At 29.9% G+C, this 17993-nt stretch overlaps 2 protein-coding genes across 2 annotated transcripts; both read right to left on the bottom strand.

The window, feature by feature from the left end:
• Positions 1-299: 299 nt before the first annotated feature.
• LOC137815153 (putative trehalose-phosphate phosphatase J) lies at positions 300-3133 on the bottom strand. Its single transcript, XM_068618217.2, has 11 exons — positions 2649-3133; positions 2414-2554; positions 2243-2314; positions 2032-2124; positions 1853-1915; positions 1669-1770; positions 1448-1525; positions 1280-1349; positions 912-982; positions 734-826; positions 300-644 (listed from the first exon to the last, which is right to left on the bottom strand). Exons 1-11 carry the CDS (start codon positions 2898-2900, stop codon positions 576-578), a joined length of 1104 nt encoding a protein of 367 aa, XP_068474318.1. The 5' UTR covers positions 2901-3133; the 3' UTR covers positions 300-575.
• A 12515-nt stretch (positions 3134-15648) lies between these two features.
• Positions 15649-17061, bottom strand: LOC137815157 (Integrase-type DNA-binding superfamily protein). The gene has a single exon (XM_068618221.1). It carries the CDS (start codon positions 16836-16838, stop codon positions 15951-15953), a length of 888 nt encoding a protein of 295 aa, XP_068474322.1. The 5' UTR covers positions 16839-17061; the 3' UTR covers positions 15649-15950.
• Between the last annotated feature and the right edge of the window lie 932 nt (positions 17062-17993).

Below are 17993 nucleotides of genomic sequence, written 5' to 3'. Positions count from 1 at the left end.
ATATGATTGATGTGAAACGACATCACTCCTTTCACTTCATGTTCCAATGGTGAACACAGACTATCACTTCATAAGCTTATTCAAGGTGTCATAATCTAATAGCTTGTCACATTCCTTTTCCATGGACTGTTTCGTAGAGGAGAGGAGAATACACCTAAATAAGTTTTTCCTAGTTTCCGAACAAACAAACAAACGTTGTCAACCTTAGGATTCTCGTTTGTCACTCTTTACTTTTGTGAGATCGAAAGCAAGAAGGTAACATGGAAATTAAGAGTAAGACAAGGAAGTTAAAGCATGAGTGAGAAACCATAGTTGATCGTACTTTCATAAATATGTAACAAGGAAGAGAGAAAATTTAATCCATTCAGACTTGCATCTGAAGGCTACATTACTACATGACTGGCTAATTACGTGAATGTAGACAACTTCAAACTAAGAACGACACTTTTGTCTTTCCTTTTCCATACATTTTTGTTCTGATCTGAACAAAATATACAAAACATCCATTCTAATAACCAAGCTGAACTTCCTTTTTATGGCAGGATAGGGATGTACATGTCATTTCACATTCTCATTTACACCCGGGAACGTGCTCGTTGGGACATATGTTTCCACTCCACCAAGCGTTGAAGAAAGTTCATCACCTGAAACAAATCAATACATAAATAATACTAATCACTTTTATTGAATAAAATGGTGTAAAAAAAATATGAACTGAGAAAATTCTGCTTACCTCGTTTGGTTCTTGTAAAGAGTAAGATGCACTTGTGTCTTTTGGAAATTTGGAGACAAGAATGCCAAAACCTTGTCCTCTGTCTCTCAATTTCTGCTCGTTGAAAAAATGGGAAACCATTTAGTTTTGTTTCAGCTATAACTATTAAGAAAAAACAATAATTGAGATCTTTGGATACCTTGAAAGCATCTTCATCGGATCGATCATCGCCAATATAAACAGGAAAGACGTCACTGCAATTGGCCAAACCTGTGGAAAATTATTTGTAATTGAGACGATGGTGGACAATTTAAAACAAATTTCAATATAAATTAAGATTCTCGCGTGTTGAAACAATGTTTAATGAGTAAAGTAATCACGTAGGGCATGGGAGTTTCCGTTTATTTATTTGTAGAAGTCAAAACTATGAAGAGTTATCCAACAACTGAAGAGCATCATAGACTTGTACGTGACTTTGAGCCATCAGTAATACGTGTTACATAAAATATGTTTAGCACATGTTGAATTGTGAAACTAAAATGAAGAGCGTGTTAAACAAAAACTCACCAAGGGACTCTAATAAAAATTCCAGGGCCTTTCCTTTGTCCCATTTAATAGTGGGACGAATCTCTAGCACCTGTGTAAAATAAATGGCTATGAAAAAGATTCATCTCTGTGTAATTAACATGGCAAGAAAATAGATAAAGAAAAGAAGAAAACAGAAACATGGCCCACCTTTCTTCCTTGGGTAAGTCGAAGCTTGGGGTACTCCTTTAAAACTGATTTCACTTGGCGTGCCAGGTCACTCCATTTCTATGTATAGTGCATTTGGTTTAGACTTTTTCGTGAACAGAGAAATGTAAAAAAGAAAAGAAATTCGGGCAGGAACAAAAACACTGCAAATAGTTATAGCAACTGTCTGAAACATGGTTGGCTTCATAGTTTATAGTTTGCACCTTTTCATCAACACAACGAAAATGAACAGAGAGGCAGAACTTGTTGTTCTCAACCATGGCTCCAGGAGTTGATTTGGTCTTCTCAACCAACTGTTGGTACACCTGAAATTTTTCACCCAAAGGAAATTACAAAATGTAATCTTAACATTGTAGAAACAAACCCATTTAACTTGTCTAGACGAACCTCATCTATCATGGGAAGAAAATCGCTGGCAGGTTGAAAAAGAATTGCCTCAGCTTTGGCATCCTAAGGACCACAACCAATGTAAAATTATGAGATTCCATGAATTTGAACATGTTAGGTGTTAAGAATGTATGCAGTGTAATAAATAAGGTGTACGTAGGCTACAGTTAGCTACTCACTTTGTTGTATTTGGAGCTTCTTGTTGGCCCTTTAATATCCATTCCATGGCTTCCTGCATAGTATAGCTCTGCCAACTGAACAAAATTGTATACCTGTTGTTTCCAAAGCTACCCTCGTGTTAGTTCAGAGAATTAAAGGAAAAAGAAAAGGGAGAAGAGGAAGTACATAACAAAAGCACGAGAATTTACTCTAACCCAAATAATATTGTACCTTGTCTTTGCATCTGCCAGTCACTATGGCAGTAGGAAAACACCTAGCAAGTTTCCTCACTGTTTTTCTCATCTGGTAAAAACATACACACAAGAAACAGTCTTGTAGATTTATAAGACAATATGGATAATAAGTCCAAGGTTGTGAAACATGATAAAGAATGAAACTAACCGAATGAGACATGAAGGCACGGTCAGGATCTTCAACAATTGGGGAGAGTGTTCCATCATAGTCCAGAAACATGACAATTTGTTTTCCCTTTGACGCGTCAATGATTTGGTCAAACATGTCTAATGCCGACGGATGGTGAAGCTGTTTGGCAATCATGAAAACATATGTTAGATCCAGCGCTGGAATTTGAACTTGGTGAAATAAAAAAGTGTGTTGATTTTAGAGTGGTTCTCACAATCCAAGAGTTTTGCTCCTGAGAGAAAGAAGGTGTGGATTTAAGATGGGTTGGAGATGAGGCTCTCATGGACTCAACCCATGCATTGATTCTTTGGTCTCCATTGATTTCAAGGTTCTTCAAAACCCTCCTCCTTGAAATAGAAATGTACCCTCCTGGTGCTGCAGGTGGCTTTTTTTGTGCAGGTGTTGGAAAAACTGTTAGGGGAACTCCAGATTTGGTGTCAGACACTACCACATTCTGCTGCGTCATTTTGACACAATAATCTCTCCGAAAAAACAAACCCAACACTCGCTTATGTTTTTTTGAAAGGGTGTATATGTTTTTGGCAATTGGTTAAGTATTAAACCAAGTTTGAGACACTAGCTTACGTTTGAGAGGAAGCAACTAACTAACCAACCAACTAACTTCAAGTGTGGTTTAATTATTGTGAGAAAGAAGAGAAGTTTGAGGAGTGAATGAAGAAAAAAGGAGTGAGATGAGGGAGGAGGCAGAGTCCCCTGCACTGAATTTATAGTTAAGAAAACAGAAGCTCCAAAACACCTTGGTGGGACCCACGATGGCCTTCCATAGGACTCGGGGGGCCCACGACGTTGCCAACCCCATATCACTGTGGTCCCCACCGTACTCCTTCTTTCCTCTTTACTTCGTGTGTGTTTGACTACGGACAAATGCTTATTTAAGTCACTGTACATCTTTAAACTATGGCAACAAAGAACAACGATACTTGTGTTCTCTGCATGTCATTATACATACGTATACATACATACGTGTCATGCCATGTGATCTTTCAATAAACGCAAATACACCTTCTTAAGCGATTAAACATACAGATTATCAACTTATCTTATTAATCATTGGATAAATATTTCATAATTAAAATAAACTTTAGTTTTTTTAATAAAAAAAACAATAAATATATAAGAGGTATTTCAAAAATATCTCAACTATTGTACAAAAGTTTAACTTATTTCACATTTCTCTTTAACCTTCTTACACTAATAAAACTAATATAAAGACGTCGGTAACACATTCACCTATAAATATAAACAATTAAGTCATTCAAATTTTTTTACTCATTAAAAGAACTACCATGTAATTTTTTATAGATCTCACATAAATCATTGGCTCAAAACACTAATCAAAATATGAAAAACTTATCTCTCAAACTTTGTTCATTACTCATAATCACGTCTTCAACTGTACCATTGTGAAAAATTTGATATAATCTATATTGTCGTTTTTAAAGATTCTCAATTCATATGTTTCTACAATTCACCTACATTTACTAAACTCTATTAAGTGATGAATGTACCTAAGTGCAATATGTATCTTTCAAAATATTTGAATTTGTTAATAAAAATGCATTTTTTTTAAACCGTATTATTTTTTTAATAGATATAAGACAAGTTTCATGAGCCAGCTCAATTAACCTACTAACTAATGATGTGTTGCGTTACGTCACTTGTATTGAGTACATTTTGGATTCACTAAGAAAATCAAAATCGGGATTTTATTCACTTTATAAATAATGTATTGTTAACAATCTCGTATGAGTTAACGTCTTGATACTTATATAAAAGATGTGAATATATCACAAGCAAAAAAAAGAAAATATTGGTCAAATATATTTTTACCACGCACCCAATGAATGATATATTGAAAGTGTGAAAAGAAATTGTGGCATATGTAGCCGACATAAAAAAGTACCCAATGATTATCTTAGTTTAATTATAATTAACGTAATAATTGTATAAATTAGAATGTGACGAAGCATATATAATTGAGTGGGCAATCATTAATTGTTAATGACATTAGTTAATATTTTATTAATTGGATTTTGGTTGGGCCTTATAGGGCTTTGAGAACTAAAATAGGCCTACGCAGTTAAGAAATGGAATGCAACAAAAGAAGGAATGGCAGAAAAAACGAACGAAAGTGGAATGAAGAAAAGTAGTAGTTGCATGTGCGTTTTAGAAATGGTTTGGTGCTACATTACGTCTATAGATACATAGGCATCAACACAACAATAATTTCATACTCTTTTAAACCAATGAATGCTTCATTAGTCATTCATAGTCATGCATGTATAAAAGGAAACAACCATCACTTCTAAAACTTGTACCTCTGATTGTACAAAGAAAACTAAAGACAATTATTTTTCAAGATAATTAATTAAAGGAAAACATGTTTTTAATTAAATGAATGAAGACATTTTTTCTAAAGATAAAACATTTTAATAAAATTTATTAACCTAATCATGGAATAATGATTTTTTTTATTCATATTTTTTTTGACAAATTTTTTAATAATTTTGCCTCTACTGTTTATTTTAGTAATGTCTATCTATTTAAATTACATTTCAAAAGTAATAACTTTTATCTATGTTTATACTATAATTCACTTTCACTCATTTCGCTCTTCTACTTAGACATTCCTTAGTATATGTTTTAGAAATGTATTTCACACCTACTTATTGACAAACAAAAATATATTGAATTATTTGAAGGCATTTTTTTTTCAATCTGTCTTCTCAAAACTACATTTAAATTGTTTCTTTTTAAAATAATCTGTTAATAGTTAAAAAAATTGTATATTATAATTTAAGTATCTATTAATGTGTAAAATAAAAATTATTTATCAATTTTTATTACATAATATAAATTTCATATATAAATATTTATTTAACTTTTTACTTTTATATATATATATATATATATATATTCTACATTATGTAGAAATGATATAAATGAATAAATTTGATTTCATATAATAATTCATGAAATAATTTATATTATATTAGCTTATGTGCCTACAACTCTCACTACAAGAAAATCATGAAATAAAAACCAATTTTTAGATATCAAAATTAGTTGCAATAGTAACTAAATTAGAGAACATTTTAGAAACTAAACAAAAATTGGTTTCTAAATTAGTTTCTATTATTGTTAAATAATTTCTAAATTGGTATTTAATTAGCAACCAAAGTTTTTGAGACCAAATTTAGAAACTAAATAATTGGTAGTTAAAACTTTGGTTGTTAATTAGATACCAATTTAGAGACTATTTAACAGTAGTATAAACTAAATAATTGGTAATTAAAACTTTGGTTGTTAATTAGATACCAATTTATAGACTAATAACAATAGTATAAACTAATTTAGAAACCAAATTTCTTTTTAGTTTATAAAATAGTCTTTAATTTAGTTACTATTGCAACTAATTATTTTGGTTTCTAAAAATTGGTTTCTATTTCATGATTTTCTTGTAGTGTTTTAATCAAATTATTATTTATTATATTTCAAACTTTTATATTTTACAACTTATTTTTAAATAACATTTCTCACAAAAGAATACGCGAGGAATCACTCCAATAAATAGAAGCATTAATCACTAAATAAATTCAGAAAAAATAATTATTTTTCTATCATTAATGCTGAAATCGCACTAATTTTTTATAATGAATTATTCCTTTCATATATATATATATATAGTCAAATATTTTTCTTACAGTACTCTTTATCTGCTGATAAAAATTGGCAAAGGTTGGTTTATGGTGAAAAAAGGAACAAGGTAAAGTGTGAGCCATCCTTTCTGAATAAAACAATTTATTACTAATGTTTGTTTGATCTAGTTTATCAGTTCTAGATGCATGCATGTCACAACCACCAAGTTTTGTGTCTGTTTTCTTCGTACTTGAGAAGAAACAAATTTGGACACGATATCCTAAGAATTTATTTCTTTCCACAAATAAATAAAATGACATTTTTATTATTTATTACTATCAAAACTGATTTAATATATAAACTTTCTTCCCTCATTTATCTCTTTCTCATTATCATTTTTCTTCATATCTCTCTGCTTTCCCCAATCCATGAAAAACATTCCTCCAATCTCCTTTTTCTTTTTAATGTAACATCTAGTCATCATTTGATGCCTAATCTCCTTTTTGTCTCCATATCTTTCGCTAATTTTTCTGGTTTATCCTTCTTAACTTTTTTTCAAGATCTTTAATAATTTGAAATATGGAGAAAGAACCCTGCAATATCAATAAAAACAAGTACAGAACTCTCATACGATATCTCTTTTAGCCAGCATAGTGAAAAGTGAGAAAGTTTATCAGAATTTTCTTATAAGGACACTTTTCAATCTTACTATGCATCTGTATACGTATCTGATTATGATATGATCATGATTATGACTAGCAGCAAACTTGTGGATTGAGCTGTTATAGCGGTTGGTGTTCGACGGCTGAAACAGTTGGTTTAATTTGCATGCGCAGAATTTAAAAAATATTTTTTTTATCAACAAAATATAAATAAAATAAAATAAATATTTTATGAGTGTTTTAATCTTTATAAACAAAATAATCATCTGTCGAGCTATAAACATATTTTAGAATTGCAAACCATCAAACCCTAAATAAAAAACAATGTTTGACCCAAGGAACAGTTGCACAAATGAGAAATAAAAACTCATGTAATAAATTAGTTAACAATCGTATTCATGTGAGTTATAGTTGGTGTGCATGCTACATAATTTTTAGAGCGGGAAAAAAACTTCTGGTTATGTATAAATACCATCAATATCTGTATACTTTTTAGGGTAACTTAAATCGAATTCATGCATGCACTATCATCTTACGTAAGGATAAGAGAACGTAGCTATAGTTGGACATAATGAAGGGAGACAAATGACTTGTAAGGTACAAAAAAGGGAAAGAAAAAGATGACAAAAACGGGCACAAATTACAAATGAAGAGGATTATCTTCACAATGACTCGAAATCGCATGAATGAGTTTTTGAAATTGAATCGGAAGATATTACTTGCTAGAAAAAAGTGGTTTTGCAACATGGTGTATCTTTAATAACTCGAAACTCATCATCCTAAAATAATGACAACATGAAAAGTTGAAAACACCAATTTAATTATATACTATAGTTTGCACTTTTTCAAGAGATATCCAAGGACGTCATGAATTTATAATAATGTGGGTTTATCCTCACTGCCTTTTATCTCCCTCCATGCATTCCATTTCCATGGATATATATCATATGAAACTCTTGTTGAGTTGAACATTATTTTTTTTCAGTGATGGCGGAATTAATTATAACTAGATCTTGATCATAATTAACCAGTGAAGGGACATCATCATGAAGGAGGTGCTTTATCTCAAAAGATGATTACAGGAAAAAGAGGTCCCATTTTTCTAATTTACTCGTTATTAGGGTTGATGGAACGTAACTTCATTTTTTGTACGTACATTTGGCACATCCAGAAGAACCATTGGTTATGTTTTACTTCTTTTGACATAAGCTTTTCCCATTTTTTATTGCAAAAAGCTTGCATATGGATGATGTTGGATAAGAGATGAAAAAACATATCCCTTACTTTATCTTTGCTTTTGTTTATCACTGTATATATCCAAAATTATTTTTAAACCATTTTTGAAATATTTTGGAACTTAAACAGTTGGAGATGTGATGGAAAAGAGACACTTCTTACTAAGCTCCAGGTCGGCATGATGCACTCATACGAGGCAAACATTGCTATCGCCATTAAAATAGAAAAAAATGGTTGATATATACCTCCAATCAAAGATATAAAAAGAGGGAATTTAAAGATATGTTTGATCACGTAATATAACAAAAAGGAGACATAAAAAAATATACGTGAAAGAAAATAAAATATTATATATGATTATACCAAGATCAGAACCTTTTTAAACGTGGATTTAATTAAAATGCAATATTGAGATTTTTTTTTTATTGGGTTATCTATTATATTATATTTATGATGAGATTCTTAACTTTTGTAGTTTATATATGAGATCATTTTTAATGAATTAAGTAGCATTTAAAATAAAATTCTTAAAATATATCAATCGAGAGGTCGTTGATGATCTTCTTTTTCTCTAATATTATTCTTCTTTATAGTAAAGTAATTCAAACTACTTTTTCTTAAAATGACTCTGCAGGATGTAAATCCAACTAGGATGATTACCTATATAAAGAGGAAAGATTTATAAAAATACTCACAACTTTTTTGGAATTTGAAAGAGAATATTTTATTATGGCCTTTCTGGGGACTAAAATCGTTGGATTTTTATAAATTAAGAGGTTCAAAAGTTTTAAAAAAATTTATTCAGCATTTATGATTTTAAAGATTAATTTGGGACTCTGGTTTATTGTACACAGAAAAACGCACGTGTTTATCTTTGTGTTAATTGATTTTGTCAATAGAATAATGATAGTGCTCATCTCATGTGACACCAAGATCTACTTCTACATCATTACTTCGATGAAATTCATGTAATACTTCTATGATGTTTTATGCATGTTTTCTTATATAAACACGACTAAAAAATGTCACCATTTAGGATTAACCTTTATAAATCAACATTCTTGTTCAAATATAAACATATATCAAAATTGAATAATGAGTTTTCAAAATATTTATGCGTTATTAGTAAAATGACTTCCTGACTATACATCTCCCCTCATATAAAGAGAAATCAAATTCTGGTAATAATTTTAGCTAAAATTATTTCTTTAACAGTTGAATCATTGACTGTTTCCATATGTATCCAAAATCATGAACACTATTTTTATAGATAAATCATATAATTATAGTTATCTGTTGTCATAATATATACTTCTATTTTTTTAAATGAAAATATTCAGTAAATTGAATTAAGCTAATAACGTATATATTGCAAATAGTTGTGAATTATGTTTTGTTACCTAGTAATAGTATTTATTTAGGAAAATCAGTGGGAAACAAGAGACTACCATTTACTTGCTTCAAGCTTTCTAGATAGGTTGTAATAGTGGTCCATTATTCAAAAATTCTTAGTTTTTTTTTTATACAAGTGAAACATTACAATAAAATTATTAAATAATAATTCAATTTAAAGACAAAAATAATTAATTATTATATTAACTAAATTACATACTAATTTAAAAATTAAAAAAATATTAATATTTAAAGTGATTTCTATTATTAATAAAAATTATAAAATAATTTTTAAATTGATATCTAAATTAACTCTCTAGGTTTTAGTATCTAATATTTTAGATTTTAAATTGGTATCTAAAAGATTAGGAGAGACTAATTTAGAATATAAAATAGTAAGTAGTTAAAATCTTTGAGATTAAATACCAATTTAAAAAATATTTTATAAATTTTTATTAATAATAAATTTTATTTTAAATACCAATAATTTTTTTAATCTATAAAATAATCTCTAATTTAATCAAATAATAACTAATTATTTTGATATCTAAAATTAGTTTCTATTTAATTTTTATTTTTTTTGAAATTTTACAAACAAGTAAAAATGAATTCCTAAATCCGAAGAAGGCAGTGATCATTCACAAATATCCTTGTAGCCATGTTGGTTCCAAATTACATAGTGCAATGAAATCCAACCATTTGGAAAAAGTCTATGAGTCTAGAATTAGCATGCTTTTGACTTGCTAAATTCCACCTTGAGGTAAAATCAATGGTGAAAAAATTGCTGTGAAGGATGGGTGGAATAAGAATAAGAGAGGTTGGATTAAATAAAAATGGGGAGTTGTCCTAATCAAGAACTTGCATCAATGCCAATTTCAGGTGTAGATGATAACATCACTGTCTCCCTTTTCCCTCGATCCCCTTTCTTGTTCGATCATTTTACAATGGGAATAAAATAGTACAACACACAGTGCTCTGAAAACCATCTATGAATCGTTTGGTTGGTGTTCTTTTCCTTCACCAACGTCATAAACCTAAAGAATTTGTGAAAGATAATTATGCGTAAGCAACAGCATTCATGCATGGAATCTGGTTGAGACTGAAGGGTACGTAAAGAGAGAAGCATAAGTGCAGTCAGACCCAAATTCGTGTGGCGAATCATGCCAAAGACATCAAGAATAATAGTATCACCATGCCACGCCAAAATAATTCAGGGAAAAGAGGAATCAAGAAGGAGTATATAATATGAAAGACAACTAAAAACAATGCCATAATAGAGGTAAATGAAATATATATACGACAAAAAATAGCTCTAAAAATACCCTTTCTTACACACTGGTTAACATTTATTGAAAACTATAAGAGACTCTTAAGTTAAGAGTATAAGATTCGAAAAAACAAATAGAAGTTTTAAAGAATTTTCAACCATAACTTAAAAGTATTGTTGGGAATCTCTCCTTAATTAATGGGATACTTTAACCAATAAATTTTGATAATTTATCCATTGAGCATATTCAATGATAATCATTTTAAAGTCTTGGAATTATATATCTCTCGAAGACCATAAAGTTTAACCTAGAAAGTTGAAGATAATATTTTCAAGGTATCTTGAAAATGTAACAATCATTATCTCTCTATGAAAAAATCTTTCTCTTCTTTTCTATATAAAAGAAACTTGTGAGGAAGAAATATACAAACAATAGAGAAAAGCAACTTAAAAAGTAAATGAGAGAATAGATATCCAATTTATCCTCATGAAAGAAACAAATATTGTAATCCTACTTTAATAGTGAAGATATTCTCTGTATTAGGTCCCGTGTAATTTGCTCTAATTTCTTTTGTTTACTTATTGTTTCCGCAAGTGTCCATTTTTTGTATCTACATCAAATAGTGAAAATTATTTCTTATCTTCCCAACAAGTATATTTAAATAAAAGTTTAGATTACAATTTTTAGTTATTTATCTTTTTATATGTTTATTAAGAAGTGAACTTTAAGTCTAACTCAATCTTATAAGATGAAATTTGCACCCACTTATATATGCGTGGAACTATATATTATGAGTGGTCTAATAGGAGTCCAATAACGGTAGCCTGATAAATCCAAGAAACACTTGCTTAAATATGTTATATATGATTCTGACAACATATTAAGAAGTAAACTTTAAGTCTAACTCAATCTTATAGGTTGACATTCAGTTATATACTATAAAATGTTATAATCTTTACTTGATGTGGATATTCAATAACGTCTTAGTTTGATACTTTATATCTAAACAATTTAATTTGTTTTTTTTTAATTTGGATCAATTTAACCCTTTTTAATATAGTTGTTATTTTTTATTTTAGGATAAAATTTAAATCATTTTTCTAACGATTCAATACGTGAAACTTATCCTAGTGGGTTATAACATAAAAGCTATAAAACAGCAGTGATGTTAAAAAGAATCATAAACATGATGAACTTGAAAAGTTGAGTCGTGGGAAAAAAACTGAAAAAATCAATATCAAATTCTTTCTGGTGGGGTTAGTGGAACTCAACTTTCACGTGTATTTTTCTACATTTATGATCCTTGTTTGTTTGATCCTGGGGAGTTAGGTTTCATAGCTTTAATGTATGTAAATCTCATAAAACAAGTTTCATGCTTTGAATCAATATAAAAATGGTTGAAAATAAACATCTTAAAATAAAAGACAATAAATATTTTAATTTAAAAGTACAAAATCGACACAATATCAAAAGAAAATATGAAAATAAAATTTCAATTTTTTTTTATCTGCACAAGTATCTATGAGACCACAGATGCACAAAAACTACATGAATTTTAAAACTGTACCAAAAGTTCCTTCAATTTTTTTATATTTTTGTAATTTTTTTTTAGATTGAACTTTGGGATGTGGGTCCTGGTAGGAGGTGAAGGTTCAATACTTAACATTTAAAATTTTAAAAGAAACAATGGTAATAATTTTGATGCAAAATGTGAAAAATTTAAAACCTATACATAAATGCGTCTTGCAAATAAAGATATATTTTTACAACTATAAAACATATTATGTTGACTTTCTTGATTAAATTTTAAACTATACTTTTTAGAGACTATCCTTTTCAGTGGATTCAATCTCCTGAGTCTGAAATTCTTTTCTACAACCAATTGTGTGGTAAAAACCATCTATGTAAGAACGTTCACTAAAGACTAATTATATCTATCTAACAAAATTAATATTTTAATTTTTAATTTAAAATACTAATATATTATATATTATTATAATAGATTGATAAATAAATATTTTTTATTTTTTCTGTGAAAAAGTATACTTTTTGTTTCTATAAACCTACTTTCATGTGTATAAACCAAACATGGGGTAAAAGAAGTTGTATTTTGCAAATTTTTCTTCCATCCATCATATACTTAAAAAAAACCATTAAATAATAATTAAATTTAGAAATATAAATAATTGGTTATTATATTAATTAAATTAATATGATTTTTATTATTAATAAAATATTATAAAATATTTCTAAATTAAATTCCAAAGTTTTAACTATTAATATTTTAGATTCAAAATTAGTCTCAAAAAACTAATAGAGACTAATTTAAAACATAAATAGTTAGTAGCTAAATATTTGATAACTAACAAATAGTTAGATACCAATTTATAAACTAAATTATAAATTTTTATTAATAATAGAGACTATTTTAGATACCAATATTTTTTAATTTATAAAATGATCTTTAATTTAGTCAAATATAATAATTGATTATTTTGGTCTAAAAAATTAGTTTTATAGTAATATCAATTTGAATGTCCACCCAAATTATCTATAAAATAACGAAAATAACCTTAAATGAAACGAGTATGCGAATAAAAAAAATATTTTTTGAATTATTTTTTGAAATACATTTTTGGATTTTTATTTCCAAAATATATTTCTGAATTTTATAAAAAAATTTAAAATGTATTTTTGCATTTCAGATTTACTTTTTTTAATGAGATTTTGATTTTGAAAATGTATTGTTTTAGTTCTAAATTTTTATATCCGTAACGGATAGTCATTATGAAAAAATTGAAAGGTGATAAGGTTCGGTGCAGAATTTGTCCTTCTTACGGGGGGGCATTCAGATTGAGGACAATATATACAAGTTTTTTTCTGGAAGCCCATGAATGTTTATGGGCCCTGGCATAAGTTTTTTTTAACTTTTCAATCTCTCTTCTAGAAAACCCAACTTTTCAGTCTCTGGAATGTACCGTTGTTGGCATCAATATCAGGAATGTGTTCAAACAATTTAAGGTAATATGTATTGGGTCAGAGAGTGTGAAATCAAACTGGATTAGTCAATATTCTGAATTTGATTACTCACTCTAACTAGTGCTCTAGTCAGCAATTTGAATAAACTCTAATTACAAATAAACCAAAAAATGGAAAAAAAATATAAAGGTATTTTTTATTGTTGATGTTTTCCTTTTAAAAACTTAATGTTCTAAACTTAAGTTCGAAATATAGCATTGCTAGGGTCAATCACCGCATTCAAGGTATTGTCCGTTTTGGAGGTCGGTGCTCTGTCATAATTTTGTCCTTAAAATGCACCTCAGTGGATAGAGGGATGAGAGAATATATAAACTGTCATTAATTTCGACTCCTAAGCAATATGGAACTATATTAGCATACCGGAACAATTACGAAACAGAAACCTTGCTGATTAATTAGATTGATTTAAATTAAAGATTGAAAAGTTTATTGGGTCTAAGTCAGCGTGATTAAGAAAAAAGATCCAATAAAAAATTATAAATAAAAGAAGACCCTAATGATAAAAAGGTAATGATTGTTAATCATATAATCAAAATATCTTATTTAACTTGAACGTCAGGGTATATTTGCAGGTAGTCACCCCGGTTGGAGTTGAAGAGAAAAGAAAGCAAGTTTAGTAGAGAATATTCAATCTCATTAACTATAAAAACAAAATTTAATTTAAACATGTGAATAAATTAAAAGAGTTCAACAATTGTAAAGAAAATTCTAACAATAAAGATAAAAAAGAAGATAAAAAAGAGGGTTGAAATGTTTGAGGGGTAAATTATTTATAAAGGAGGGGATGGCATGTGAAATATAAATTGAAAGTAGAAAAAAATATTTAAAATGTTAAATTAAAAAGAGGGAGAATGGGAGTTGTGTATTGTAGTTTATTTAAATTGAGGATTATTTATTTTTTGTTTTATGTTGCCGCAAAGGCACAGAATAGAAGGTTGTAAAGTAGTAAATGATGAACGCGGAGGATTAGCTTTATCTCTTCCTCACGAAATCGATCCTTACTATCTTTGAGTTGCAACTTCCAGATCTCGTTCACATTCTTTTTCGAACATAATCAAAATGTTTATGGAAACAGTTGCATCTAAAGTAATCTCAAAACCCAAAAATGGAGAGAAAAGTTATGCGCATCTTCTTAATTTCTCCAAAGATTCTTAACTATCATTACTGTTAGCTACACAAATCCAAGGTGGTCTATTTGTTAGCTCCACAAACACAAGGTTGTGTGTACTTTTGTCAGATCTTCTTCACACTATATTTGCTTTGTCACTATTAGAAATTGGAGATTAGACATTAATAATTGGAGATTACAAACATTAAACATTGCTTAGAGCATGAGTGATTACAAATATTATTTTAGAAACGAATTTTATAACGTTGTATTAAACTAAAAGTTACTTTTTATCAGGAAATCATAATAACGCTATCAAATCAGTTATAATCGATTTAACAAAGTTAAATTAGGGTATTTAAATAAAAAATTTCTCACATGGAATAATATATTGAAAAGAAAAATATTTAATTCCAGAAAAAAAGTAGTTAATTTATAATAGAGGTTAAAAGGCACATTCTCTACCACGATTTAAGATTCGAAAGTATATCAATACACTTTTAAATTTAAACTAGTTTAATTACAAATTGTGAATTTTTTTCAGCAGCACCTTTGCTTTTGTACCATGTTTGACACGAGTAAGTTAGTATATGAATATGAAGAGAATTGTTAATTTGTCCGAAATGGACTATTATTGACTAAGTTTTGTGCAAGTGCAATACCTTTGGGAACGTGGATTCTCTGTAATAACTTCTGTAACGGTTTTAAAACCTACCCACAAATACCCTCATAACTGCTATAATCTTTGACAATATATTAAAAATGCACATTAAGTTCAGCTTATAAACCAGAGACATAAACTCTAATCCAGTGACAAAAAACAAAAAACTAATCCATTTAACTCGTTAGTTTACAACAACTTCCAAAGCTTGTATTACCAAGATACTTAAATTACATTGGAACTAGAAACAAGTACATGAGAAAAGTAAAAGCCTCCATGGTCACGCAGGGAATAAAAAAACACCAGCAGACCAAGAAAACCATAACCTATGCAACCTCACTCCGTAAAGCAACTGCAACACTTAAAAATTTGATTGCAGTGCCTCTGACCAAGACGCACAGAAAAACAAAAAAAAAAAACTAAATACAAAAGCACACCAAACCTAAACCAATACTCAACAGAGAGAACGGTGCTAATTAATTAATATTGTTCATGACTCAGATAAAGCTTCCCAATCAATCTCCACAGAAGGGTACTTCTCCAAGTCCAACCCAAGATTGTCCATTGCTTCGTAAGAATCCGAGAAATCCAAGAAAGTGATATCGGATTCAGGGGAAGAGGAACCGGCACAAGAAGAAGATGAAGAAGAAGAATATTCATCCGACAAGGGCGAGGATGCTGTTTGGTTCCCGACCTTAACATCCTCGAACTCCGATGTTGTTGCTGTTTCTTCTTCCTTGTGTGTGTTGATGGCCAAGCTTTGACAAATGGCTTGGAGCTTGGCGTCCACTGCAGAGGGGAGAGGCTTGTAGGTCCCAAACGCACCGTACACACTTCCTCCATGGTGACGTAGATGATGGAAGTTGAGCCTCGCGTTTTCTCCTCTGAGCTTAAACGCTGCGTTGTCGTATGCCAAAGCTGCTTCTTCAGCGGTTTCGAATGTACCAAGCCAGAGACGAGTGCGGTTCTTGGGAAGTCTGATCTCCGCCACCCACTTGCCCCAGTGTCTCTGCCTCACTCCACGGTAAAGCTTTGTGGGCTTGGAAACAACACGACCACCCACCTGCTTCATGGGAACGGGCTTTGGGCTGAGAAACTGGGCTCGTGTAACCTGGATTTGAGCTTGAATCTGGAATGTTTGAGATGGGGTGAGCTGGTTGAGTTTGATGGAACTGGGTTGGTTTAGACCCTTTTGGGACTCATAGCTGAAGGAGAAGCTTGGAAAAGATAGTGAAGGGTAAGTTATTGAGGAAGTGGTAGATGAATCACTTTTCATAAAAGGTTCAAGTGCTTTCATCAGCTCTTGATCATTACATGGGTCTAAGAAATCTGAGAGCATCATGCTACTGTTCTTGTACATATCCATAACTGTTGCCATGCTCTAGATAATAAGAAACAGGTGAAAAATGCAAACGAAGATAAAGAATTTTTGAAGGGAGAAAGAGATTAGGAGAAGTTAATAAGCAAAGAAATGTTTGTTTTGTTGTATCTCAGTCGGAGTTTGAGACCCTTTTCTGGGTTTATATATAGTATCGTTGGCGCCCACAGGTTTTGTGTGCGTGCCTCCAAGTTCTTCTTCCTTCCTCTAATCTAATTTAATATAATCTAATCACGTTCTTTTGTTGTTTAATTAGCGGCTAATTACTTGCGTCGTCAACTTCAATGATTCCTTTCTCCGATGATGGTTATCCTATGGAAGAGTGACACGTGTCCATGGCATAACATGAGAGTGGACACATATGACCTCCACCGAATAGCGCTGTTTACACGTGGCGATGTATAATTGGGCTAAGGTTAGCTGAAACATGTGGTATTGAGCACACCCTCGAAATGTCAACTTTTAGTATTTAATAGGGTTTTTGTCCTTTCTACTCTCTAATGGGATTGGCCCTATCCTCCCCCACAACCACACCACGTTATCCAAAATGTTTACACATTTTCTATTTTCATTCTACTTTTTTCAACAACAATTAAAAATACTTCCTTCTATTCAAATTATTATCATATTTTTATACTTATTCTCTCTCTTACCACTTCAATCATTTTTGTTTTAATTTAACACCATCAAAATCATTCTCTTAATCTCAATAACTATCGTACTAGAAATTTAACATACATAAATAATTTATAATTTTAGATGATTTAAAGTTAAAAAGTAAAACAAAAATTAATATGTAAAAGAAAAATGATGAATTGATTAATCAACTCATTTTTTTTTCATTTGGTCTGAGTTTCTCTTCTTCTGTAAGTTTTTTCTCTTCTTTCACTGGTAGTTTTGAAATTAGAGAATGTAATGATGTTCACATAAAGTTAGGATTCACTTGATGATAAATACAAAAGAATTATGGTTTTACCAAAAAATATACTTGCTTGAAGAGTGATTGAAAAAAAGAGGTTATTTTATTTTATGTGACATTTGGTGTGGGAATCAAATGAGAATGAGGGTATGCGAAAATCATAAAATATTTGCTCTACACCAAACAAAAAAAAACAGTCATGAAGAGGAACCCTATTTATTTATAGGTATTGATTA

This window comes from Phaseolus vulgaris, chromosome 1, assembly GCF_051622355.1.
Source record: "Phaseolus vulgaris cultivar YP4 chromosome 1, ASM5162235v1, whole genome shotgun sequence".
In the NCBI taxonomy this organism is placed as follows: Eukaryota; Viridiplantae; Streptophyta; class Magnoliopsida; order Fabales; family Fabaceae; genus Phaseolus; species Phaseolus vulgaris.
This window is presented reverse-complemented; position numbering and strand designations above follow the sequence as displayed.